This window comes from Microtus oregoni, unplaced genomic scaffold (genome assembly GCF_018167655.1).
Source record: "Microtus oregoni isolate MIOR12 unplaced genomic scaffold, Mior012 000053F_ref0000044, whole genome shotgun sequence".
Lineage (NCBI taxonomy): Eukaryota > Metazoa > Chordata > Mammalia > Rodentia > Cricetidae > Microtus > Microtus oregoni.
Genome location: NW_024543829.1, coordinates 9,860,997 through 9,885,951, shown reverse-complemented (window position 1 = coordinate 9,885,951; position 24,955 = coordinate 9,860,997). Strand labels below are relative to the sequence as shown.

Below are 24,955 nucleotides of genomic sequence, written 5' to 3'. Positions count from 1 at the left end.
TTTCTAGAATTTGAGTCAGAAGGAAGAAAATCAACTTTTCATTTTTTAGAAGCCTCACAGCTTTGCCCTTTTGTGGGGACTCCGGGTGGGCAGGCTCTGCTCTGACAAAATAAGGTCAGCTACCGCATCACTCTGCAGTCCTTCAGGTTGTGTGCTCCATTATAGAATGTGCAGCTGTCACTCAAAGTCACCATCAGACATCTTGTGTCCTGGACTGACAATCACATTTCAGCACTGTCCCTTTGAAACACTTTGTCGACTGTTTGACCCTTTCTGTTCCTCTGGGGCAAGTGTGGTTAAGATGGGAGGTGAATAACATCCCCACAAACAGGTGTCAAGGACAGATGTCACCACTGCCTGGGTTTGGATAAGAGAGGTTTCCACAGATAGCCCTGTTTGCTCTCAGTCACAAGTTTGTGTAATTCTCAGCTTCTTCGGGTTCTTCAGCCTCATTTTGCACTTACAGGAACTTTTCAGATAAAGGCTAAGCTGGTTCTCTGCTTCAGCTGTGCACCACCTGGGTGAGTGTTGGGAGGCCTTGTCTTCAGTGTAAACAAGGCTGTCAATGCCTCATTGTCCTCTGTGAGGAGGCTGGGTGAGAGAGGAAACTGGCTTGAGTTTGCAGGCAGGCTTTCCAGAAGAACATGAATTGCTCAGTGTCTCCTTCCACTCAGGTATAAAACAATGCAGGTGAAACTGGCTTTAGGCCAGAGAAAGGTGACCCAAGTGGGCACAAGGTGACAGATCAGCAGTGCAGCCTGGAGAGAAGGGGACAGGCCTTTCTTTCCACAGGATGGAAGATCAAGCTTCACACAGAATGTCAGGTAAAGTCAGGCAAAGCGTGTCTCTGGCATGCCCGCACTCACCACGTGCTCTTGGCTGCCACGACTCTTTAGCTCCCTCCTCCCTCCCAACACTGTCACAGCTCACAGAGGTTTGTCTGTGCTGTCCCAAGGCTCCTGCCACCCCTCCCTCCCTCACTTCAGCCAGGCCCCTTGTCTTTGTCTTTCTCTTTATGCTCTACTACACAAGGGGCCAGCTGTGTAAGGGCACAGCGCTGGGATATGTTGGAATGTCTTTACTGCACCAACCAGCCTGCTGGGGCATGGGTGCTAGATCCAGTAGGGACCTAGTAACCCAACAACAGTGTAACCAGGGAGAGGCCGAACCCACTTCACACTCACTGGGCTCTACATCAGCTGTCCCACAGTGTTAAAGCTAGCTCTAACCATGACTTGTCATCTATGTTTTCAGTGTCACAGTCTGTGGTCATGGCTGTTAGAGGTGAAGTGTTTCAGGAGAGAATGCGGAAATCAGAAGAGTTGGGCTCCATGGCAACCGATGGGGTGGTTGATCTGGGGCTAAGCTGACCGTCCAGCCAGTTCATTCCATACCACTCGCTTGTCATATACAAGTGCTCACTTGCTTTTTAAATGTGTGTGGACACATGTCTGGGTGTACACATGCGTGCTTGGGTGTTTGTTGGTTTGCACATGTATGCACACATGTACTTGGCAGACATGCTGATTTTCTTATACACACTGACAATATCAATTGCTTTTAGGAAGTATTTCATGCTACTTTCTGTAGCGAGTTTGTTTCGTTTCTTAATGTCTATCCTTAGTGGCTGTCATTCTGTTAACTGAAGGGTAAATTTTAAAAGCTGCAAACGATTCTACAAACCAGAAGAGCATTTGGAGACAAGGGCTGAAAGCCAACCCCTCGGCCTGGGATGCTGAGCGGACTTGATGGAGCTTGCTTTCACGTCCGTAGAGTCTGAGGCCATTCCCTAAAACGTCACTGAGTTTATAGTAAGCAGACTCCAAAAAGCAACACAGCATAGCAGTTGTGGGGAAGACGTGCAGCAAAGCAGAAAGAACGGTGGCCTTGGGAAGCCTGTGCTTGTCGAGGCCAGGAGTTGCACTTCCGTTCACACTGGCCCATTCTCTGTAGGCTTCAAGGGGCGGGGCAGGGGTGGCCGTGAGGGGTCTCAGTCTGTAGCACAGGGTTTTTCTTTTTAACGTGGACAGAGAACAGAGACTTGTGGCTCACAAGACAACCAATACACGTGGGAATATTAAAGCATTTATGAACCATTGCAAAATTTAATATTCTTACCCATGTTTAAAAACAAGGAGTTTCTGTTTGGTTGGTATCATTCTTTGAGAGGGTCTGGGATTACAGGCACACACTGTAATACCAGATTTAGAAGATTATTTGTTGTTGCTGCAGGTCTAGGAATTATTTTGGATAATCGAGTTCTAGAAACCATGGGCAAGGTTGTGCGTGGGTTCTCACGATGAGTGCACACTCACTACTTTTTCCTAGTTGTCCCTTTCTCTCCAGCCATGATGTACGTTTGAATTTTTATGCGCAGTGGCATCAACCCTAGGTTCAGGTCTTCTATGGTTCCCTGGGTCAGGGTGTTGGCCACATAATAAAATTCGAAATGGTTCTCACTTTCATGTATCAAGGACTTTACCCACTGGGCCTTCGCCTTAGCTCCTCTTCTAAAAAATTTGATTATTTATTTAGTGTGTGTGCATCCTGTGTGGTACCCAGGGCCTCCCATGTTCTAGACCAGTGCTCAGCCTCCGGGTGCCTTCCCTTGTCCCACTCCGTGGCCCCACTGCCTCTGTGGCTGCCTTGCATGCTGTATCTATCTGTCCTCTAGAACAAACGCATGGAGAGGCCAGGGAATCATTCAGCTTCCTTTAGTGATGGGAGCAGCTCTTGGAGAGGCTGTTCCCACGCTCCCAGCCACAGCCTGGTGGAGGCAGAACCTGCAATGATGGCCCGCCTCTCAGAGCCGGTTTTTCCGGTTGTGCCAGGCCTGTCTTCGACAGGGCCTGTTTCCCTAAGGGGTCTGTGCAGTCTGGGCTGAGCATTGTCTCTGGTCCTTGGTGTCTAGATGGCGAGGTTCTGGAGGTTCTGAGCATTGCCACTGTCACAGTGTGGGAACCATGGGAACCGGTCAGGGTGGTGCTGAGTCAGTGCAGTCCAAGGTCCCTGCAGTGAGCTGCAGGCTCAGGGCCTAGTCCTTAGGCCAGAGTAGCCAAACATGTGTGTTCTTTTTTTCTTGGGGCAGGGGGTGGTTTTCAAACAGGGTCTCTCTGTGTAGCCTAGGCTGGCTGTGAACTCCCAGTAATCCTCCTGCCTCACTCTTCCAAATGCTAGTATTACAGGCTCTGCCACAAGTCCAGCTTCCAGCATCTGGTTTTCCCTTCCTCAGTTTTCTTTTGGCCAGCTGTGAAATGGTGGGGAGTGGGGGAAGAAGCATTCCACAGATGCCTGAGGTCCTGCCCAGAGGAATGTGGCGGGAGAGCTGTATACCACGCTCTCATTCACAGGGATGATTCTAAGTTTTTCTTTGTCACCAAATGCTGGCACTTAAAAAGCAGGCTTGCCAACACGCGTCTCCAAGGGGCTGGTTTGTGAAGAGCAGAGAGCTGAGAGTGCTGTGGGAGGGCTCTGAGCGTCCACGGCGGTGACGTCACCCACACAGTGGCAGCCCTAACTGCAGTCCTTTCCCAGGCTCCCAAGGAGAGTCCTGAAGCCCTTCCCTCCACCTTTTCATTCAGTGGTGTCTCCCCATTCATGGTGATTCCAAGACTGACCTGCTAGAGAGGTCTCACGGTGACATATAGTATAGTATAGTATAGTATAGTATAGTATAGTGTTGGGGTGCTGCTGGGTGTCTTGTGACAATGCTGTGGATCACAGTCCTCTTTGGGTCCTTCACCCTATCAGGACACCAATCCCCGCCCCTCACCCCGTCTCTGTGTTTGCCCCTTCCTACACTCAATCAAATGCTATAATGAAGGAGCTTCTTCACCTTTAAGTGTTTTAAAAAAATCTCTCGCTGGCCAATAGTGACGCACACCTTTAATCCCAGCACTGGGAGGCAGAGGCTGGCAGATCTCTCTGAGTTCAAGGCCACCCTGGTGTACAAGAGCTGGTTCTAGGACAGCCATAGCTACAAAGAAAAACCCTTTCTCAAAGAACAAAACAGAGAGAGAGAAAAAAAGAGAGAGAGAGAGAGAGAGAGAGAGAGAGAGAGAAAGAAGACGAAGAAGAAGAAGAAGAAGAAGAAGAAGAAGAAGAAGAAGAAGAAGAAGAAAAATCTCTCTGCAGCCAATGTTTTGGAAGGATCTTGATTCAGTAAAAATATTTCTCCCTCACCACCATCAGAGATGAGTATTAATCTCATCTTTCCTTAGAAATTTTTTGTTTATTATCATTGTGTCTCTGTGTGTGCAAGCATGGTTGCACAGGAACCAGGGTATGCATGTAGAGGTCAGAGGTCAGCTTTCAGATTCTCTTTGTACTTTGCTTTGAGCCAGGGCCTCTTACCTCTGCCTCTCTCCACACTCTAGACAGGAGGATGCGAGCTTCCATTCTCTGTCCCTGCCTCCTGTCTCCCAGGAAACACACTGAGATCAAGGTGCACCTAACTTCTTATGTAGGTTCTGGGGATGGGTCTCAGACTGTCAAGCTCACGAGGCGAGTGCTTTTACCCCCAGGCATTTCTTTTGGCAATTTTAAAAGAAAAACCTAGACTAATTTATGACCATGAAACTGGTACAGTGAGGATTCTCTTTGTTGCATTTGAGGCCAGCATCTTTGCTCACCAGGGTAGAGCAGGACCTTGTCATCAAGTCCCCTGTGAACATTCTTCCAGCTTGCTAGGACTGGGAAAGACCCCCTCAAGAAGAAAGTCATTTTAGGGCTGTTCAGGGACACATCTGTGTTAACAAGCATTTAGGATGACACTGGAGCCGTCACATAGGACATGTGTGTGGATCTCAGATTTGGATTTGCATCCCAGCACTGCAAGATTAGGTAAATGGGAGGGCGGATGCTACCCTCCGGCTCCTCTCTTACCATCTTCACAGAAGGAACTCAGACATTAAAACAAGACGGATCCTGTGATTTTCCTACCTCACAGAATGTAGGATGTAACTTACAGGGGTCAGGAGGGAAAACACATTTGGCTGCACGTCCTCAGGCAAAGCCATTTGAAGACCCCATCCTGCTTGGCCACTCACCTCCCCCTCCTCAGTGTCCTGGGCCCACACTCATCCAGCCCCAGCAGGGATACTGTGCTGGTTTAACACTTTCGTGCTCAGAGCTTCCTTATCCTTATTCCTTATTATTTTCTTATCCTTATCCTTATTCCTTCTTTGTATCATGAAAGCCGTTCATGGGAATGGCCACAACCACTGCTACTAAGCTCTTATCAATGGAGTGCTTGTGTGTGCATGTGTGTGCTTGTGTTCCTGTGTGTGTATGCAGACTAAACCAACATCAGCCTCTCTCTCCTGACTAGCCTGATGTTACTGAGTTCTGTGTGTGTGCAGGCTCATGTACATGTGTATGCATGTGTGTGTGTGCTGACTAGCCCAGCAGTGGCTCTTGCACAGCAATGAACTCCCTCGTACCTTCTAAAGGCATTATTCTCTAATACTGCAGTTCTGTGATATCAGTGGGTTCTTTCTACCTTCACATGCTTATTCTTCATCTTCCCATCACACCAACTCTTTCTCTGGTATTCTCTAATTCATTTTTATGGTTTTCTCCATGTGATTTTCTTATACTTTTTTTTCCAGTATGTGAATAGTGCAGGAGAATTTTTTTCCTTCTCTTTCCTTTATCCAAAACCATGCAAGAGGTACAGCATTTAAGAAACAAAACACATTCACATGTAAACTAGCAGATAAGGGTGGGTTCCTCTAACTTTGCCTCTTTTTCTATGCTTTAGAAAAGACATAGAAACTGGAGGGCCTGTGAGCTGGCTCAGTAAGTGATGGTTCTTGCCACCAATGCCGATGAGATCAGAGTTCTGTCTCTGGAACTCACATGGTAGGAGGAAAGAACTGATTCCTACAAGTTGTTCTCTGACCTTTATACATATGTGTTCATGTGTGCACTTGAGTGTACACACACACACACACACACAGAGAGAGAACTGGATTTACAATAGAAGCTCACCTGTAAATTTGAACCTGTAGGAGCCAGCAAGGTGGGTGTGGCATGTCATGCTGACATTTCCCCTGAGCCATTCCCCTCGATACTTTAATTAATGACAAGTAACCGATTTTTGCTTCAACATTAAAAAGATGTCATTTAAGAACTGAGGCCATTTCTGAGGAGTGGTTGTTGACATGATTGGCTGGTGACAAGTAGGGAGGGGTAAGAGGCCTTCGTGTATCTGAAGGCCATCCGTAAGGGAGACAGAAGCCCATGGGATGCCCGAGCACGACTTTGATTGTTCTGTAGACAAGTTGGCCGAGTCGTTGTGGAGATTTGATGAGCAGTGTTCTCCAGAGAGACCTCCTTTGCCCTTGTGAGGTCTTGGCGTCTTCCCATTCTCCTTGTGTGGGTGGTGTCCTCCTTCAGGAGTTGCCTTCTCAAAGGGCAGCTAGTGCTGAGCAAGCCCCACCCAACTTCCTGCGCACAAGTCAGTAATCTCTCCTCTAGCTTAGGAGACAGCTTGGTGACAGAGCAGGTCTGTGATGGCAGTGACATTTCAGACGAGGAAGCAGGGAATTGGGAAGAACAGACTCACGGCAATCTTCTCATCCACTCCCTGCCTTGTGGTTGGTTACTTTGAGGTAACACTAACGAGAGGTCAGCTTACACTCAGCACCCAATCACAGCGGATCTGTCATGTCTCAGATTTGTTACTTCTTTTCATGCCTCCTTCTTTTTCTTTCTTCTTGTGTGTGTGTGTGTGTGGTGCCCACAGAAGCCAAACGAAGATCTCAGATTCCCCTGGAACTGAAGTTACAGGCAGCTGTGAACCACCAGATGTGGGTGCTGGAAGCTGAACTTGGGTCCTGGGGAAGAGCATTGAAGGCTCGATTGCTGAGCCGTCTACTCGGCCCCATTTGTCTGTCTCTTTTCCAGCATTTCTGTTTCCTCTAAGATGTTTAGCGGATGCTGTTGTTGAGACAAGGCCTCAGCAGAGGCTGAGCATGGACCCTTGACTGCCCTTCTTCCATTTTCTGTGCTGGGATTACAGGCATGTGCCGTCACACTGTGCTTTACTATGTTGGGCGCCAAGCACTTGGGGCACTGGAGACGATGCAACGGTTAAAAGCACGAGTTACTCTTGTAGAGGACCCAGGTTCTATTCCCAGCACCCACCTGGTGTCTCACGACCACCTGGGATGCCATTTCTGAGAAATCTGTTACCTTCTGAACTCCTAGGGCATGAGCCATACAAGTGGTACACACACATATATGTAGGCAAAGCCCTCCTACACATAGAATAAAATAAATAGATCTGAAAAGTAATTTATAAAAAGGCTCATGGTCATGATGAGCCTTTCCCAGGGCATGCTTCTAAGTGGGCAGTGCTCTCCCCCTTGAACGGCAGAAACCACACTGTAAGAAGAGATCTCTGGACCCCAGACATGTGGCAAGGTGTGCAAATATTGGTTTTCAGGATGCACAAAGCGAGAGCCAATGGGCCGTCTAAAGGAGACCATATTTCCGAGTGACCGAGGTTCTAACTTTGCTGATCCCCGACCCCATAACCCCTAGTAAGTTGATGTCTTTGCCTGGGGGCTTCTATGGTACTTGAGAGACTGCCATTTGCACAGCCATTGCATCCCAGCATTGCTTAACTTGGGCCCGATTCTAAGCAGGTTATCTGATAGAGAGTATTATGGGGCATCCCATGGTTTCAAAAGTAAAGAGTGCGCTGGGAGAGGCTCCTGGGAGAGGTCTCGAGAAGATTGAGTTACACACTGCCAAGCAGGGCAAATGGCGTTTTTATGTGTTTGCTGGGGTGTGGTGTGGGCGGAGGGAGCTTTAAAAGGGCAAGGCAAACATTTGCTGGAGTCTTTGGTATTGAACTTAAACAAAGCCATGCCTTTGTTCCTCCTTTATAAGGTAAGGGCTGACGGGAAAAGCAAGGAGGCTGGAGCGAGGACTTGTGAACTGGGAATAATCTCTTCTTACAGTGTGGAGTAGCCATGGTTTCTGCCGTGCATTCTGCTTATGGCTCTCAGCAGCTATGAACTATTGTGCCGTGCAGGGAGTTGGATTACACATTTGGATTTCATGACCCAATGGTATGCGTTTGTGTGCACAGTGACTGATATTTGCTCACCAATTACTCTATCCCAGGCGCCTTGCCATGCCAGGCTTTTATATATATTATCCAATTATTCGTGTTTCTAAGCAGGTGACATTTTTCATCTAGTCAACAGGTGATTTAAGGTTAGCTAGCTTCCCTCGGTAACACAGCAAATGCATACATGAGAAGGCCACGATTTCACGCCTAGGTTGTGTGTGCTCCTCCTGAGGTGCTGCTCTCTGCTGGGAGAACCTTGAGGGAACAAACATCCCCACTCACTGACAGGGCTTTCTCTGAGGAAGCACTTGAGGTACCAGTTAGGAAGATGGGGTTTGTGGCCAGTTAGGACAGACCTGGGACTGAGATGGACTTCTAGGACCCCTGCCTCCGTCTCCCAGCCCTGGGATTGCAGGCAGACACCATTGTGCCTGGCTCTTAATTTTCTTTTCTCTTCTGTCATTTTTCTGTATCTTTTATTTTAAAGGGTTTAGATAAGAAATTATAATAATATGGTTAACGACACAAACCCTAAGCCTAGATCAACCCACTACTAATGCTTTTCCAGGTTTTCTCAACCCCCAGCCCCCACCTAACTTGTTCTGCACTTCACCACTTCTGTACTTTCCGTGTAGATAGAGGATGCCCTTTCCGTGGGATCAGGGAAGATTGAAGAGAGGGCTGAGCCATCTGCTGCATCTTAGGGGTTAGAAAGATGACATGCCAGATGGGGAAGGGGAGCTCAGACACTGGAAGGCTCAAGAGCAGGGTCTATGGAGCCCAGAAGACAACAGAGTCTTTTGTAAGGATGCTCAATATGGATCATCTGTGGTGGACAGGAGACAAGCGGGCAAAGGCTGGCCGGAGCAAGGCTTTGGAAATGTAGGGAACCAGGAGGCAGGGAAGGAATGGGTGGCGAGTAAGGCTGCAGACAAGGACTGGGAAAGAGGAGGATGAGGAGGAGGAAGAGCCAGTCAAGAAAGCCGACCGAGTTTGGGACACTGTTAGGACGCACACTAGGGCCTCACCCCAGGCCTGCTGAGTGTGGAACTTTGGGGGTGGAGCCCCCAAACAGGACTTGCTAGTGATTGAGGGGAACTCGGATTTGAAAACTCATGTCTATAAAGATGTGGCTGAGAAAGCCTGCTCTCAGCTGAAGAAAGCAAACTTGATGGTGAATCCATATTCCCGTGCACATTGGTGTGCAGATTCGTGTGGTTATACAGAAATATGTAGTTTAAGCAGTGCCACCGTGTCTGAGTTTCATTAAATTGAATATTATGGTGGCACTGAACCCTGTTTTGTGGCATCGCTTATATACTAAAGGTTGGTAACAGCCTAATGGGAGAAATTGCCATTCTATATGTAAGTACTTTTAAACAGCAGAGAATGATCAGATTCATTGCTCAGTAGAAGTGAGAACCCAGACTGTGTGTATTCTCTGCTGCCACCCCCGCCCCCTGCAGAGAAAAAGCCAGGAATTTGCATATCATGTCAATGCTTACCCGGGAGCAAAGGAGTCAGAAAGCGTGAAATTTGCCCTTTTGTACCTTTTATATTCAGATCAGGTTCAAGCACTACAAGCCTAAGTTTTAAGAGCTGGGGATATGGCCAGGTTGGAAGGCTGCTTACCTAGCATACACAAAGCCCTGGTTTTGATCTCTGCATCACACAAACAAGGAGTTCATGAGGTCCTTCCAGAAAGAGTGAGAGAGAGAGAAAGAGAGAGAGAGAGAACAAGAAAACAAAACCACCAAGAAGTTGAGTGAGCCATGCTGTGGTGACGCACGCCTTTAATCGCAGCATTCAGAGGCAAAGGACTGTTAGTTAGGCAGTGACTCCTAGGTCTTCCTTGCCCCAGTTTGCTGCTGTGCAAGACCTGCTGGGGTGGCAGAGCTCAACAGGGCATTTAAGTCTAGTGGAGGCCTCTGACTTAGATATTTCTCCAGCAAATTTCTGTGGAGAAGTAAATTTGCTGTTTTAAGAATAAGTTTACCTCAGTTTAGTGTTTGCTTGTTAATGAGACTTTTAAACAGATCCATGTTGGAGTCATCTGAGGTTGGCTTCACTAACTCCCTGAGGGAGAATCAGGTGGTGCCCCCTGGGAAAGAGCTTGCACTGGGGCCCTTGTGGTGCAGAGGGGGCTACCTGACCAGTGGACAGGGAGGCCTGGTTGACTGTGCCCTTGTTCTGAGGATGTGCATTTGCAGAGATGAGCACCACAGAGGCTGGCTTGTGGGCAGTGCTGTGGGGGAACTCTGTGGATTTTACTGCATAGCCCTTTCCAGTTTAAAAATATGACCTCATTTAAATACCGTAGTACCAAGGTGGGGGTTGTTGGAGCTGCTTAAATCATAGGGTCTGAAATCAGAAGGGTTGGCTGAGGGAGCCTTCCTTCCTTCCTCCCTAGATCCCCCCTCCCTCTCTCCTTCCTTCCTTCCTTCCTTCCCTCCCTCCCTCCCTCCCTCTCCCCCTCTTTCTTTTTTCTTTCTTTTTCCTGTTTGTGTTTGTGCATTTAATCTTGCTCTCAGTTATAGAGAAAGTTGGCCTCTGGAAAACCCTGCACTGAAGGTCAGTCCTGCCTTGGAGATTTTTAGCCTGGAAGCCCATTTACTTCAGGCCTCTTGAGTGAACACTTCCTGCTCTTTGCTGGAGTTTTCTTACTGCTTCCCTGGGGTGTGGGCCCTCCCTTTTCAGAGGCCCATGGCTTTTCCCAGTCTCTCTCCAGGCCTCTAACTTGGTTCTGTCACCTAGATCTACTTCTCTTACTTGGCCCCAGGGCAGCTCCAGTACTGGTTGCATGAGTTTCTCTCTGTGCCTCTTTCGCAGCCCTGTTCCACTGCAAGTCTTTCCCGACTTACCCCTTAGGCATCCCCCCCTCCCCCCAGTTCCCTTTATCTCTCCCTTATCCCGCAGTTCCTGGGGGGGGGGGGCAGTTAAGTTTTCCTTCTCTGAATTCTCACAGCAGGTATGGTCTGGGTTGTTGGACTTGGTTCCTGGTTATGCTTGTTCCACAACACTGACTAGACCTGGGAACGAACGCTGCTTTTCCCCCAGAGCAGGGTCTGCTGTTCTAGTACTCTGTACTGCTCATCTGTCTAGAGGGTGTGAGCGTGTGTGGATGGGGAGGGAGTTAGATGGATAGACAGACGATCGTACTGAATATGTAGTTGGTACTTAGGTGTTAACTCATCCATCGGTAGGTAGATGGGCACACAGACAAGCAGCCAGATAGCTGCAGAGAAGACACCGGGTCACAGTGGACCCCACGCTGTGACCCTGAAAACTTTAGTTGTTTATGTCAGCCTTGGCCTCCAGGAGTTATTACTTATGAAAGACTGGGCATAAAAGGGAAAAAGCATATTTGGAAAAATAATTGATGTTCCCTTATCTCATTGAGTAAATATTTTCTGAGGAGCCCAAGCCTGGCATAATACAGCTGATTTGAGGCCAACAAAGAGTCCTTCTTACGGGCTTTTAGCCAGCGTGGAGCACACAGGTAATTAAACGCTAAACAACAAACAACAGATTAAATTGAAATACTAAGTGTATGAAGAAAACAGTTAAAGAGAAACTTGGTAGAACGTGCTTCTGGTTGGGAGGGAGAAAAGTGACTCTGGGTGGGGAGGCCGGAGGTTGGTCTGTCTGAAGAGTTAGCACTGAACCAAGAGCTGAAAGAGGAGGGGGTGTCCTGTGCTCACTGACAAGGACAGCAGGGGGTGGGGGCGGTGACCCTGATGTGCTCTGGAAACAACAACAACAGCAGATGGTGGAAGAACAGGAAAGCCATGGTGGAAAGCAAGAGTGTGTATTCAGCCGTACCAACGGCACGTGTCTCAATTGTTATTGCATCTGCACTCGTATAATCTTATCAAAGTGGATGAAAAAAATGACAAAATGTACGGAAGTTACCTAAAGGTGTGTAGTAAGAGGCAAGAATGAATTTTAGCACTTGGGAGTCAGAGGCAGGAGGATCTCTGAGTTCAGGCCGGCTTGGTCTATGTAGTGTGTTCCAGAACAGCTAGAGCCATATAGTGAAACCCTGTCTAGGGAAAGATAAAGGGAGGGAGAGGAGGAGGAGTGGAAGGAGGAGAGGAAGAAGGGAGAGGAAGAGGCAGCAAGAACAAAACAGAGCAGGAGAATAGGCAACAGCACTCTTGTGTGTTTACATGTCAGTTTTGAAAGACTGGCTTCTGGCCTTACACCTGCTTCTCAGTGCACGCCTGTGCTGTGACTGTGGCTGATGCCTGTGTGGTTCCTTAGACAAATGCTTTAAATTTCAAGCTGCTTTCTAAGTCAATTAAAGGTAGGGTCAGTTGCTTTACTGGGAAATCCCAGAACCACAGTGGTTCTGAAGCCCACAGGAGGCCGTTTGTTTTAATAAACCTCCCCACATGCTTGGTGCATAGCTGAGTTTGAGACCTCTGCAAAGTCTCTTGTTTGCTAGAGGTCACAAAGCAGGAATTGCCACTCACATGTAGCAGTTGTCACTCACATGTAGCAGTTGTCACTCACATATAGCAGTTGTCACTCACATGTAGCAGTTGTCACTCACATGTAGCAGTTGTCACTCACATGTAGCAGTTGTCATTCACATTTTTATTTCTAAAACATCAGGTGCTTTTCCAGGGAAGGCGTCTAAGCACATTTAGAAACGATCTGATTCACTCTAAACCTGTGAGGAAATTGGAATGCTCTCTACTATTTGCCTGAGTGCTCATGATTTAATTAGTTCTCCCGAAGGCGGGAAAGTATGCTTGTACGATGGGAACACACCGGGAGAGTGTGCTTGTACAATTAGAACACACAGGGAGAGTGTGCTTGTACAATTAGAACACACCGGGAAAGTGTGCTTGTACAATTAGAACACACCGGGAGAGTGTGCTTGTACAATTAGAACACACAGGGAGAGTGTGCTTGTACAATTAGAACACACCGGGAGAGTGTGCTTGTACAATTAGAACACACCGGGAGAGTGTGCTTGTACAATTAGAACACACCGGGAGAGTGTGCTTGTACAATTAGAACACACCGGGAGAGTGTGCTTGTACGATCAGAACACACCGGGAGAGTGTGCTTGTACGATCAGAACACACCGGGAGAGTGTGCTTGTACGATCAGAACACACCGGGAGAGTGTGCTTGTACAATTAGAACACACAGGGAGAGTGTGCTTGTACAATTAGAACACACCGGGAAAGTGTGCTTGTACAATTAGAACACACTGGGAGAGTGTGCTTGTACGATGAGAACACACCGGCAGAGTGTGCTTGTACAATTAGAACACACCGGGAGAGTGTGCTTGTACGATTAGAACACACCGGGAGAGTGTGCTTGTACGATGAGAACACACCGGGAGAGTGTGCTTGTACGATGAGAACACACCGGGAGAGTGTGCTTGTACGATGAGAACACACCGGGAGAGTGTGCTTGTACGATGAGAACACACCGGGAGAGTGTGCTTGTACGATGAGAACACACCGGGAGAGTGTGCTTGTACGATGAGAACACACCGGGAGAGTGTGCTTGTACGATGAGAACACACCGGGAGAGTGTGCTTGTACGATCAGAACACACCGGGAGAGTGTGCTTGTACGATCAGAACACACCGGGAGAGTGTGCTTGTACGATGAGAACACACCGGGAGAGTGTGCTTGTACGATGAGAACACACCGGGAGAGTGTGCTTGTACGATGAGAACACACCGGGAGAGTGTGCTTGTACGATGAGAACACACCGGGAGAGTGTGCTTGTACGATCAGAACACACCGGGAGAGTGTGCTTGTACGATCAGAACACACCGGGAGAGTGTGCTTGTACGATCAGAACACACCGGGAGAGTGTGCTTGTACGATCAGAACACACCGGGAGAGTGTGCTTGTACGATCAGAACACACCGGGAGAGTGTGCTTGTACGATCAGAACACACCGGGAGAGTGTGCTTGTACGATCAGAACACACCGGGAGAGTGTGCTTGTACGATCAGAACACACCGGGAGAGTGTGCTTGTACGATCAGAACACACAGGGAGAGTGTGCTTGTACGATTAGAACACACCAGGAGAGTGTGCTTGTATGATCAGAACACACCAGGAGAGTGTGCTTGTACGATGAGAACACACCGGGAGAGTGTGCTTGTACAATTAGAACACACCGGGAGAGTGTGCTTGTACGGTGAGAACACACCGGGAGAGTGTGCTTGTACGATGAGAACACGCCGGGAGAGTGTGCTTGTACAATTAGAACACACCGGGAGAGTGTGCTTGTACAATTAGAACACACCGGGAGAGTGTGCTTGTACGATTAGAACACACCTGAGGTTTGGTAAGTGCGGTGTGAAGGAGAGGCCTCACAACTGTCGCTTGTGTAACTCAAATGCCTGTGGTTATTTACCTGGTCCATCTGTTCTCTGTTTGGTCCGAGCTCCTGCTGACGGTAAAAACAGCTTTCCATGCTTGGCATCTGGATGAATATTCAGTGGGTGACCTCATCCCTTGCCCTCCTCAAACCTAACACGTTTACACCAGGTTCCTTGTAGGTGAATTCCCAGAAAGTTGCTCTCGTGTTTGCACGCTGCCCGTGGAGCTGGGACATGGTTGGGTTTGCAAGATGAAAGGGACAAGTGAGTGCTTATCAGTTCCCAGGCCTTCCATTCCGTGCCTCTCCACCCTCCCACCCCCCACTTTGGTTAAAGTTCAACCATTTGGATTCTGAGTGTGGCACAGCCGGGCTGAGATGGATGCCATTAGGCACTGCCAGCTCTTTCCGTGGGCTCTGTCTGCAGGAGAAGGAGCGGTGCTGAGCAGAACATTGCACCCTGTCTGCTCCACTCACTGAGATGCCAGCGCAGGGTTGCACAGAAGGCAAACTCCTGCAGGTTACCTTTTATGGGATCAGGATGCCTCGAATCTGTGCCACACGGGGTCTCTGTGGAGACCCTTTCTATTTTAAGAGCATTGAGTCTAAATGTCTCCCCATGGAACTCAATTGACTTTTAAGGACCGTGTGTCCCGGGTGACTGACTTTTATAGCTTCTGCAAGGACGATTGAGTCTATTTATCGTGGTACATTGTCAGTGAGCATCCCATTGGCTGTCGATGACCAGGCTACTTAAGTGGTCCTTGTAAGTAGTAATGATCTACTGCTCTAGCTCTCTTAGACTTGCAGCAGAGAGATCGTAATTAGCACCTTCTTTCTACTTAGCATGTAGACCCACAGTGAATGGGCGTGTAAGTTAGAGCCCACCATGAATAAAGCCCAGTCACGTAGGAAATGTCCACCAGAACATTAGCTTCTCTTCTACTAGGTAGGCCTTTTCACAGAGTGGGGGAAACACACACACACACACACACACACACACACACACACACACACAGTACTGAGGTGCCGCCATCAGGAAGATCTCTGTGAAACACATGGCCGGAATTAGGGACAACCATACGGTTCAGCAGAGTGAACATTTAATTTGCTGACACAAAGCTGCATTCTGGCCAAGATAGCCGCATTGCCAGCAGTAAAAAGTCAAGTGTCCCCAGAAAAGGACACCTCTTTCCTGACATGCAAATCAATGGTCAATGAAGCCATTGTAATCTCTAAGGCACCAACCAGCACGTTGCTTCTCACCCCATCCCACCTGTCTGTTGTGGTTCATGGGCCCGTAGCTTATATGTTTGTGCTAGCACAGCCTCAGGAAACTCAAGGCATTTGAAAACATTTGCCTCTTGAGTGGAGTGTTAAATAGAATTTCTCTGCCACTCAGGGGCTCTCCAAGGCTGGAGGTAGCATTCTCTGTTACCATGACTGTTAGGGACAACCAGCTTCTACTCTGGAAGCCTCCTGACGGTCATAGTGTTTAAGAGTCCCCACTACTCAGGCATTTGCGTCTTTGTTGATCTCACCCCCTCCTCGCCCCTGTTCCTTAGAATTTGTGAGGCTCCTGCTCAAGCCTGTGTTCCTGTGGCTTATATCTAACTCGTATCCTCAAGGCTAAGAACTTCGTGCCTGGGGCCTCTGCTCACACTTCTCCTGGGCCGCTGTCTGATGGTCATTGCTGAATACTTGCTCCATCCTCCCCTGAGCTGTTAGCTCTACGAGGCAGACTTGGCATCTGTCTCTATTTCTAATGTCCCAACACTGTATGATCCATTGTGTTTCCATGGATTCTTATAGACAGAATAAATGAATGGAAAGAATACATGAGTGAAATGAGTATATATATATAAGGTATCTTTCATTAATATAAAATTAATATAAATTAAATAATATCTTATTATTTAAGATACACAAATGATATTACAGGGTCCATATGAAGAATAAGGTATGGAAATTAACATATTTATTGCCTTATACAGTTATCCTTTCCCTTCATGCGTGTGTGTGTGTGTTCTGCATGTGCCCACGTGCACCCGTGTCTGTGTGTAAAGGAGCTAAAATTCACTCATTCTTGTTGGGCATGGTGCCTATAATTCCAGCTCTAAAGAGGCTGAATTGAGAGGATCATATGTTTAACACCAGTTGGTTCTAAAGAGCGAGTCCCAAGTCCCAGTGACCTTGGGCTACAGAGGCGGAGCCTGTCTCAAAACCAAAGAAACGGGGAAAAATTTAGTTCTTAAACACAAATCCAATCAACCTCTCAAAGCACCCACACACTAGATCTCTCTAGATCTTTTCTACTGATGAGACAGAAAAAGTCTAGAGTGATTCGTTTTTTTAGGTGGAGGCTGGAAAGGCGGGTGCCTGTGGCACAGCTGGCAAAGTTGTGGTGATTGGCACAGAAACTTGTCGGCTGTCCCGGTGCCTTGCTAATGCACCCGAGATTACAAGGGGGGGGGTCACAGTGCATAAAGAGGTGTAAAGCCTTGGAAATTAGATGCCCGGTGGTGCAAATTACCCACGCCTGTGGGGCTTCAAGCAGCAGGACGGTGCTTAGGAGAAATGGAAGGTCTTTGTCACCCTGTAGGGATGTCATCCTGGGCATCTCACAGGGACACGAAAGGTCTAGGTTTTGACATCCATCAAAAGCCCAGGGGTCAGAACTTTTGAAAAGTTGTGTTATACATAATAAATACATGCCCTGTTCTTCCCCGGTGACTTTTATTGTTTTTCTGTCATTCTCACCAGAATCTTTTCTTTTTCTCTTTTTTTCTCCTTCCCTTTCTGAGACAGGGTTTCTCTGTGTCGTCCTGATGGGAATCATCTTGAAACCGTGTGTCAGTTTCTTGTGTGTCTGTGACCAGAACGGTTGCTGGAAGAGAGGTGTTGGTTTTTCTCTCTTCTCTGAGTTTCAGAAGGCTTCAGTCCATTGTGGCTGGGATGCATCATGGCAGGGGCATGTGTCAGGGGCTGTCACATCAAGGGAGCCGGGAGGCCGAGAAGCAGGGGCTGGCTGTAACCTTCAAAGGCTTGGAGACCTAGTTCCCGGTCAGTGCACCTCCCAGCCTCAGTTAGCACTCACACCCTAGTCTCTGGAGAATTACAGATCTAAACTATGACAAAGGGCATCTTTTGACTGTGACCCGTCATTGTGTAGAACGAGGGTCATTTTCGCCGATTTAATCGCTCATTTACACCCGTCCTCTGTCTCTACACCCTTTACAGTGAAACTCGTTTTTATTCGGTTAATCAAACGGAACCTTAAAAAACGGGCTAGAGTTTCCCACCTTACTGGGCTCCCGTCATTTCTATTATAGGTGTTTTGTTTTTGTTTTTTGTTTGAAGGTTTTAAAAGTTTTTATTTTGTATTTCTTGATGCCACATGCTGTGAGGATTTTGTTCTCTCCCTCTGGCAGAACCTTGCTCTATTTCCCAGGTTGCACTGGGCCTCACGATCCCCCTAACTCAGGCCCCTGATTTCTGGGATGGCGGGTGTACTGCCACTTCCTGCCGATGGGAGGCAGCCGATACTGCTGTTACTTTCCATTTCCTTCCATTGCCAGCTCCTATCCTCTCCCTTTTGGAGATTGGTGTTCAGGTTTCTTCTGCCGGCAGAGGCTTTTCAGGTGCTTTAATGGGACCGTGGAAAGCTGAAAATGTTGAGTGACCTGTCTGAGGTCCCTTAGCTGTCCAGTGCTCGAGTAGGGGCTGCAGTTGGGCTTTTGACTCTCATCTAGTGGGCTTTCTGCAGGATAGGTCATCTATCTAGAGCTTTGTGAGTCTCTGTTCTTTGCTAGGCATTACATTAGGTGCCTGTCAGATTAAATAATCAATTATCCCAGCTCCCACGCTTCCCAGTCTAGGAAAACAAAGTTTTATATAAATACAACGAGGTTTTAATACTGCTGGATTAAAACGGAAGTTTTTTCTAGTTCAATCTTTCCTCCCTCCCTCCTTCCCTCCCTCTCTTCCTCTCTCCCTCCCTTCCTTCCTTTCCTGCTTTCTTGCTTTTTAGTCTTGCAGGTCAGAGGCTAGGGAAAGTTATACTATTAGAAATGACAACTTAGCTGGGCAGTGTTGGCGCACACCTTTAATCCCAGTACTTGGGAGGCAGAAGCAGGTGGATCTCTGTGAGTTCGAGGCCAGCCTGGTCTGCAAGAGCGAGTTCCAGGACAGGCTCCAAAGCTACAGAAATCCTGCCTTGTAAAAAAAATTTAAAGTGGGGGAAGGGAACTTCTTTAATTAATTTAATGAAAGTGTGCCCGAGTGTATGTACGCATGCATGTATGCATAGTTAACTTAATGAAAGTGTGCCCGAGTGTACACACTCATGTATGCATAGTTAACTTAATGAAAGTGTGCCTGAGTGTACACACGCACGTATGCATAGTTAACTTAATGAGAGTGTGCCTGAGTGTATGCATGCACGTATGCATAGTTAACTTAATGAAAGTGTGCCCGAGTGTACACACGCATGTATGCATAGTTAACTTAATGAAAGTGTGCCCGAGTGTACGCATGCATGCCACGTGCACACAGAAGACTGGGACTACAGGTGTGTGCCACCACTTCTGGCTAACAGGAGGCCAGAAGATGGTGTCAGATCTCCTAGAACTGGAGTTACATCAATTATGAGCCACCACCTGGGCCCTGGGACCCAAACCCTGTTCCTCTGAAGGAGCAGCAGGTGCTCTTGCTGCTGCGCTGTCTCCAGCTCCAGAAGGGATCACTGATATGTGGGGAAAGCAGGGTTTTAATTAACTCACTCATGGCTAAGAGAGTGCGGCTTTGCTGATGTCCTTTCCGTAAGGCTATTTAAATTGTCTATTTAAAGGTCTGATATGTAAGCAAATTGTTCAGAAGTTTCTAGTGAATATTTATTTTTTAACCGGGGTTTCTCTTTGTAGCCCTGGCTGTCCTAGAACTCATTGTGTAGACCAGGCTGGCCTCGAACTCAGAGTTCTACCTGAGTGTGTGCCACCACTGGGCTTTTTTTTCCTTTCTTGCCAGGATGTGGTAGGGCCCATCTTTAATCCCAGCACTCAGGAGGTAGAGGCAGGTGGCACACTGAGTCTGAGCCCAGCCTGGTCTACAGAGTGAGTTTCAGGACAGCCAGAGCCACACAGAGAAACCCTGTCTTGAAAAAAGAGAAGTTTACAGCCAAATACTACATACATTTGTACGTTCAGCAGGGTCTATGGGAAGATATTGAACATCTGTCGTTGTCCTGATAGGTTCACGTCAGACTTTCGCTCCACACGTCTGCTCGCCGTCACTCTGGAGATCCTCTGTATGGCAGTTCATGAACTTTCTTCTTTTTCTCCCTCCTCCAGATTTTCATCACCGTGAATTGCTTGAGTACAGATTTCTCCTCCCAAAAGGGCGTGAAAGGGCTTCCTTTGATGATTCAGATCGACACATACAGTTACAACAACCGCAGCAATAAACCCATCCACAGAGCATACTGCCAGATCAAGGTCTTCTGTGACAAGGTGAGCAAAGACAGCAGCTTGTCAGGAAGGTACTCTGGTTATTACTGGATGCTGTTTGATGGTCTTCCTCCCTTGTCTGTTCGTGTCTAAGGAATTATTTCTCAACCACACGGGAGTGCTAGTCTTTCATTCCCAGGGCCTATTAGATAGTCAAGGTATCCCCAGTCTGCTGCCCTTTGTCTTGGCTGCTGCTATTCTCAGCATGTCTGCCCTTCTAACCATTAATTTAGTGGCTGGCATTGGCCTATGGCTTAGTCCTCAGGCTGCTAAAACAAAATACCACAGGCTAGGTGGTGTAAGCAATAGAAACCTATCTTTACAGTTTGGGGGTTTGGAGCCTAAGACCGAGGAGTTCAGTCCCTGTGAGGGTCAGGTAGCCATAGGTCATGGAGATGGCATCAAAGGTGGCCTTGGCAAAGTTGCCCCGGGTGGCAGTGCTGATGTGTAGCAGTCATCAACACCAGCCATCATAAGTAGCTTCTTGGGCACGGGACAGAGATGATGCCAGTCGCTCAGGGCAGGGATGAGACGCACCAACACAGAACCACTTCAGCCTGTCACCTTGCAGGGAACAGTGTGGGGCCGTTCCCTCGGTAGCCTCTCCACTCAGGGACAATGGAAAGCTTGGCCAAGATGACTCCTGGAAAGGCAGTGACTGCTTCCTTGGACCACTTAACACCCAGGTCAGCATGACCACTGCAGTCCTCAATAGTGACCACAGCCTTGAACCTGGTCCTCATAGCAGCGTCTGTACGGGCGTGGTCTTCAGAACCCAGTCCTTCAGGGATGCATCTAGAAAAAAGTCAGTAATCTTAGGTTCCTTAAAGGGGTAGGGAGAACAGGTGGATCTCCAGGGACTCCAGGTGACCCAGTGTGGTGGTAGGGATCCACTCCAGGTCTTCGCTTTACCTCCACAAGCCCTGAGGCCTCTACTACCTCAGTCCTGGAACCAACCTGATCCCTGCAGAGGACTCTGTGGCCTCCCAGCCTGCTCTCTGGGTCTTCCCACTGCATCTGCATCATTTGCCATATGGTGTTTTCCAGAAGAGAAGGAACACACACACACACACACACACACACACACACACACACACACACATATTTCCTGAGACAGAATTTTTCTGTGTAGCACTGGCTGTCCAGGAACTCACTCTGTAGACCAGGCTAGCCTCAGACTCACAGAGATCCGCCTGCCTCTGCTTGCTCAGTGGCACTGCCCGGCGGCAATAATTTTTAAAACAATTCCGGACTACTCTCGTAGAGCAGTATAAACAATACCCTAATTTAAAAGTAAATTTTCTTGGGCTGTATCCCTCTGTATTACTTACTTTTCTCTTGCTGTGATAAAACACCATGCCCAAAACAATTGTTGAAGAGTTTACTCTGGCTCTGGGTGCAGAGGGTTGAGAGTTTATCTTGGTAGGTGAGGTGTAGCAGCGAACAGCGTGTATCAAAGTTGGAGCAGGTTGAGAGATCATGTTCAGTGCAGACATAAAGCAAAGAGAGAAACTGGAAGTGGGTGAGGCCCTAAACTCTCAACACCCACCCCCATAGTGCACTTCTTCCAGAAAACCTACCACCTTCCCAAACATCATCACCAAGTCTCCAAATCCCCAAGCTGTGGGAGCATTTCTCCTCAGATCACCCCGCCGTCTGCTGTGATAACACGGGCGACCTAAAGCAGCTTATGGAAGAACAGGTTTATTTCATTTTACACTTCCAGGTCACAGTCCATCACAGCATGAAGTCAGAGCAGGAGCAAGACCCAAATCTGTTTTAGTAGAACACTAAATTCTACAGAGCTCCCTACACATGGCTAAGTGCCCTGTATGCACCTCACAATGCTGCCTTTTCCCATTCCAAGCATGCATATTTTGGAGAGCCTCTTGCAGAAGGGAGGATGTCTGTCTTGTCCCAGACTCAATGTGCCAGGGCCTCGGAGACTCTGTTAGGGCACTGAGTTACTCGGTAGGCGACACCTAGCTAGAAAAGTTAGCTGGCGCTTTCCTTGTGGATTCGAAACTCACGGTCATGAAATAGGTGTAAGACAGAAAGAGGAGGCAAGCTGGGTCAGTCGGCATCTATCCCAGGTCAAGAGTGCAGCCTACAGATCTGAGGGTTGCACCACAGGGAGGGAACCGAGGCTTCCCATCTTCATGGTGCATGTTTGTGTGTGTGTGTGTTTGTTTATGTGTGTATGTGTGTGTGTGTCAATATCCTTGCATGCTCTGAGAACATACCTTGCTTGGTCTCTCCTTGCTTTCCCTGTCAGGGAGCAGAAAGAAAAATCCGAGATGAAGAAAGAAAACAGAACAGGAAGAAAGGGAAGGGCCAGGCCTCCCAAAGCCAGTGCAACAACTGTGAGTCACCCCCACCCTTACCCCAAGACTGCCTGTGCTAAGGGGAGATCCCAGCGAGCAGGGTCCTATGGGAAGACAGGCAGAAGGAGGCTGTCTGCAGGGGAAGGTGCAAAGAAATGCCCAAGAGATGGCCTGCTTTGCCCTTGCAGGAGTGGGGAAAGGGGAGAGGCTTGGGGTCGCACTTGGTGTTGGGTGGGGAGATGGGGTCCTTCATATGGAAAAGTCTCATACCCAGGACTCCAGGGCGAGCAGCAGGAAGTGGAGGAACTTTCACTCCTCCTGCAGAACTTCCTGGAAGCCTGCGCTCAACGCATAGTCATGTCTAGGGCGCCGAGAAAGCTTCTGGGGAGAATATGGCCGAGCATTCTCAGCCACACGGAACCCTGATGGTGGACTCTGTGGTTGCCCGCAGCCTCTGACGGGAAGCTGGCCGCCATGCCTTTACAGAAGAAGAGTGACATCACCTACTTCAAAACCATGCCCGACCTGCACTCGCAGCCCGTGCTCTTCATCCCGGATGTTCACTTCGCAAACCTGCAGAGGACTGGACAGGTAGGACCCCTGCTCAAGCCCTCCTGGCGCCCTCCTCGCCTGTGTTGGCGCTCTGGCAGAGCCGACCCCAAATAAACACCCTCGTGTCTAGCAGCACAGGAAAGTCGGTACCATTGCGTACAAAAAGATTTCTTTCTTTTTCCAGAAAAGACTATCTTGAGAAAATATTCACATTCTAAGGCAAAGAAAGTGTGAGCTGTCATTAGAAAATTGTAGACAAAGCAACAGGAGAAAGCTCTGCCTGTAAGTTCTGCTGAGTCTAGCAGCGCTATCAGGGCACACACCGCCACCTAGTGGTGAAAAGTAAAACTATCAATAACTTCCCACATTTGTGGGGGAGGTGGGATGAAGATCTTGTCAACAATTTTTTCCTAAGTAATTAATAGTAATTAATATTCACTGAATGAATAAATTGTTTCTCATCTGAAGGATGAAGAAATCATATAGTAGCTCTTCCTTCAAAAACCTAAATTCTATGGTTTTATTTTCAAATGCCATGAAGGATTTAAAACCAAATAAATGTTCGATAGGTCATGACTGCTTAGTTTTGTGGAAGTGTAGGCAGAAGCTGCGAGCTCAGTGATGAACACTATATATCTGCAGGAGAACTAATTATGATATTGTCCGATGAAAACAAAAAGCAGGGTACCAGTGTGTCTGCGTCCTGTGCTCCAGGGCCGCTGAGCTGAGCTGCCCGCTGAGCTGGTGATGGCTGAGCCCTCTGCAAGGGAAAGTTTCTCCCTTTTCTTCATTAAGGGTGGAGAAAAATAAAAGAGGTTCCTTAGTGTCGGCCAGAGTGGCTTTGGCCACACTAACTGGGATTTTAATTTTGCATTGATTGGTTCTCTTTTGGATCCAGAGTCCTTGGGTGAAAGGACTGTTTTGAGAAATAGAAGCATAAAGGTAGACTCAAGGCCCCTCCCACTCTGAGTGCTGGGGTGGACCTCAGTCTGAAGGAGAAATATTGCTGGGGTCTCCTCTTTCTGGAGAATGTTTGATGTAGTGATGGGGCAGCTATACAACGAGAGGACTTTAGTGTGTGTGTGCACACACACATGAGTGTCTGTGCATGTGTGTGTGCACGTGTGTGTGTGCACGCGTGCGCGCGCGCGCATGTGTGTGTGTATGTATGTATGTGTGTCTGTGCATGTGTGTGCGCACGTGTACCCACGTGGGCATGTGTGAGCGTCTCTCCCTGTTCATGATAAAATGTGGTGATAAAGCCGGGCGATGGTGGCGCACGCCTTTAATCCCAGCACTTGGGAGGCAGAGACAGGCGGATCTCTGTGAGTTCGAGACCAGCCTGGTCTACAGAGCTAGTTCCAGGACAGGCTTCAAAGCCACAGAGAAACCCTGTCTCAAAAAAAAAAAAAAAGAAAAAAGAAAAAAGAAAAAAAATGTAGTGATAACTATACCCATGCTTTCTGTGTGGAGTGCGTTTCTGCTAAGAAGTATTTTACATTTCTATCTTGCCTTATTCCATTGAAACCAAGACATAGGAAAGGATTAATACTGTTCAGAGAAGACAGCAAGAATGTGTGTATGTGAGTGTGTGTGTGTGTGAGTTGTGTGTATGTGTGGTGTGTATGTGAGTGTGTATGGTGTGTGTGTTTTCTGTCCCCTTTTTAAAATGTTCCCAAGCCTGTAGCTGGGAGTGAGGTCCCCACATCTTGCAGAAGAGCAATAGCTAACAGAGTTAAACCCTTTTGCTTCCGGTCACAACTCTGGCTGTGGTGCCACGTCACCCTTGAAAGTTGCCTGATGTGTAATCTCTTGGCAAGATGTCTCTGAAATACACAAAGCCCTAAATGAATCTCAAGAGGAATAGTGTCCCAGCCTGGTTGGTCTCATAGCCCCACCCACCCCTCAGCGTCATGCCCCAAGGCAGACTCTGAGGAAACGTGACCTGGAGAGTTTGTTGTCCTCACCAGGCAGAGCAGCCTGGCGGCTTGGTACTGCTTGACCTAAGCCTACTTCACAGCACCCTGGGGTCCCTGTGACCCTGGATTCAGAGTGAGTGTCAGAAATGCGCCTTACTGGAGGTCTGGGCAGCTACACTTGGCTGTCACTTGTCTGACCTGTGAATAGCCTGCTGTCA

At 48.1% G+C, this 24,955-nt stretch overlaps 1 protein-coding gene across 3 annotated transcripts in view; it reads left to right on the top strand.

The window, feature by feature from the left end:
- Window positions 1-24,955, top strand: part of Grhl2 (grainyhead like transcription factor 2) — a 120,287-nt gene that overhangs the window by 75,212 nt on the left and 20,120 nt on the right. For all 3 annotated transcript variants that reach the window (XM_041637644.1, XM_041637643.1, XM_041637645.1), the window contains 3 exons: window positions 19,787-19,945; window positions 22,218-22,305; window positions 22,718-22,857. In XM_041637644.1, coding sequence (XP_041493578.1) covers window positions 19,787-19,945; window positions 22,218-22,305; window positions 22,718-22,857 — 387 coding nt within the window. The remainder of the gene's footprint in view (window positions 1-19,786; window positions 19,946-22,217; window positions 22,306-22,717; window positions 22,858-24,955) is intronic.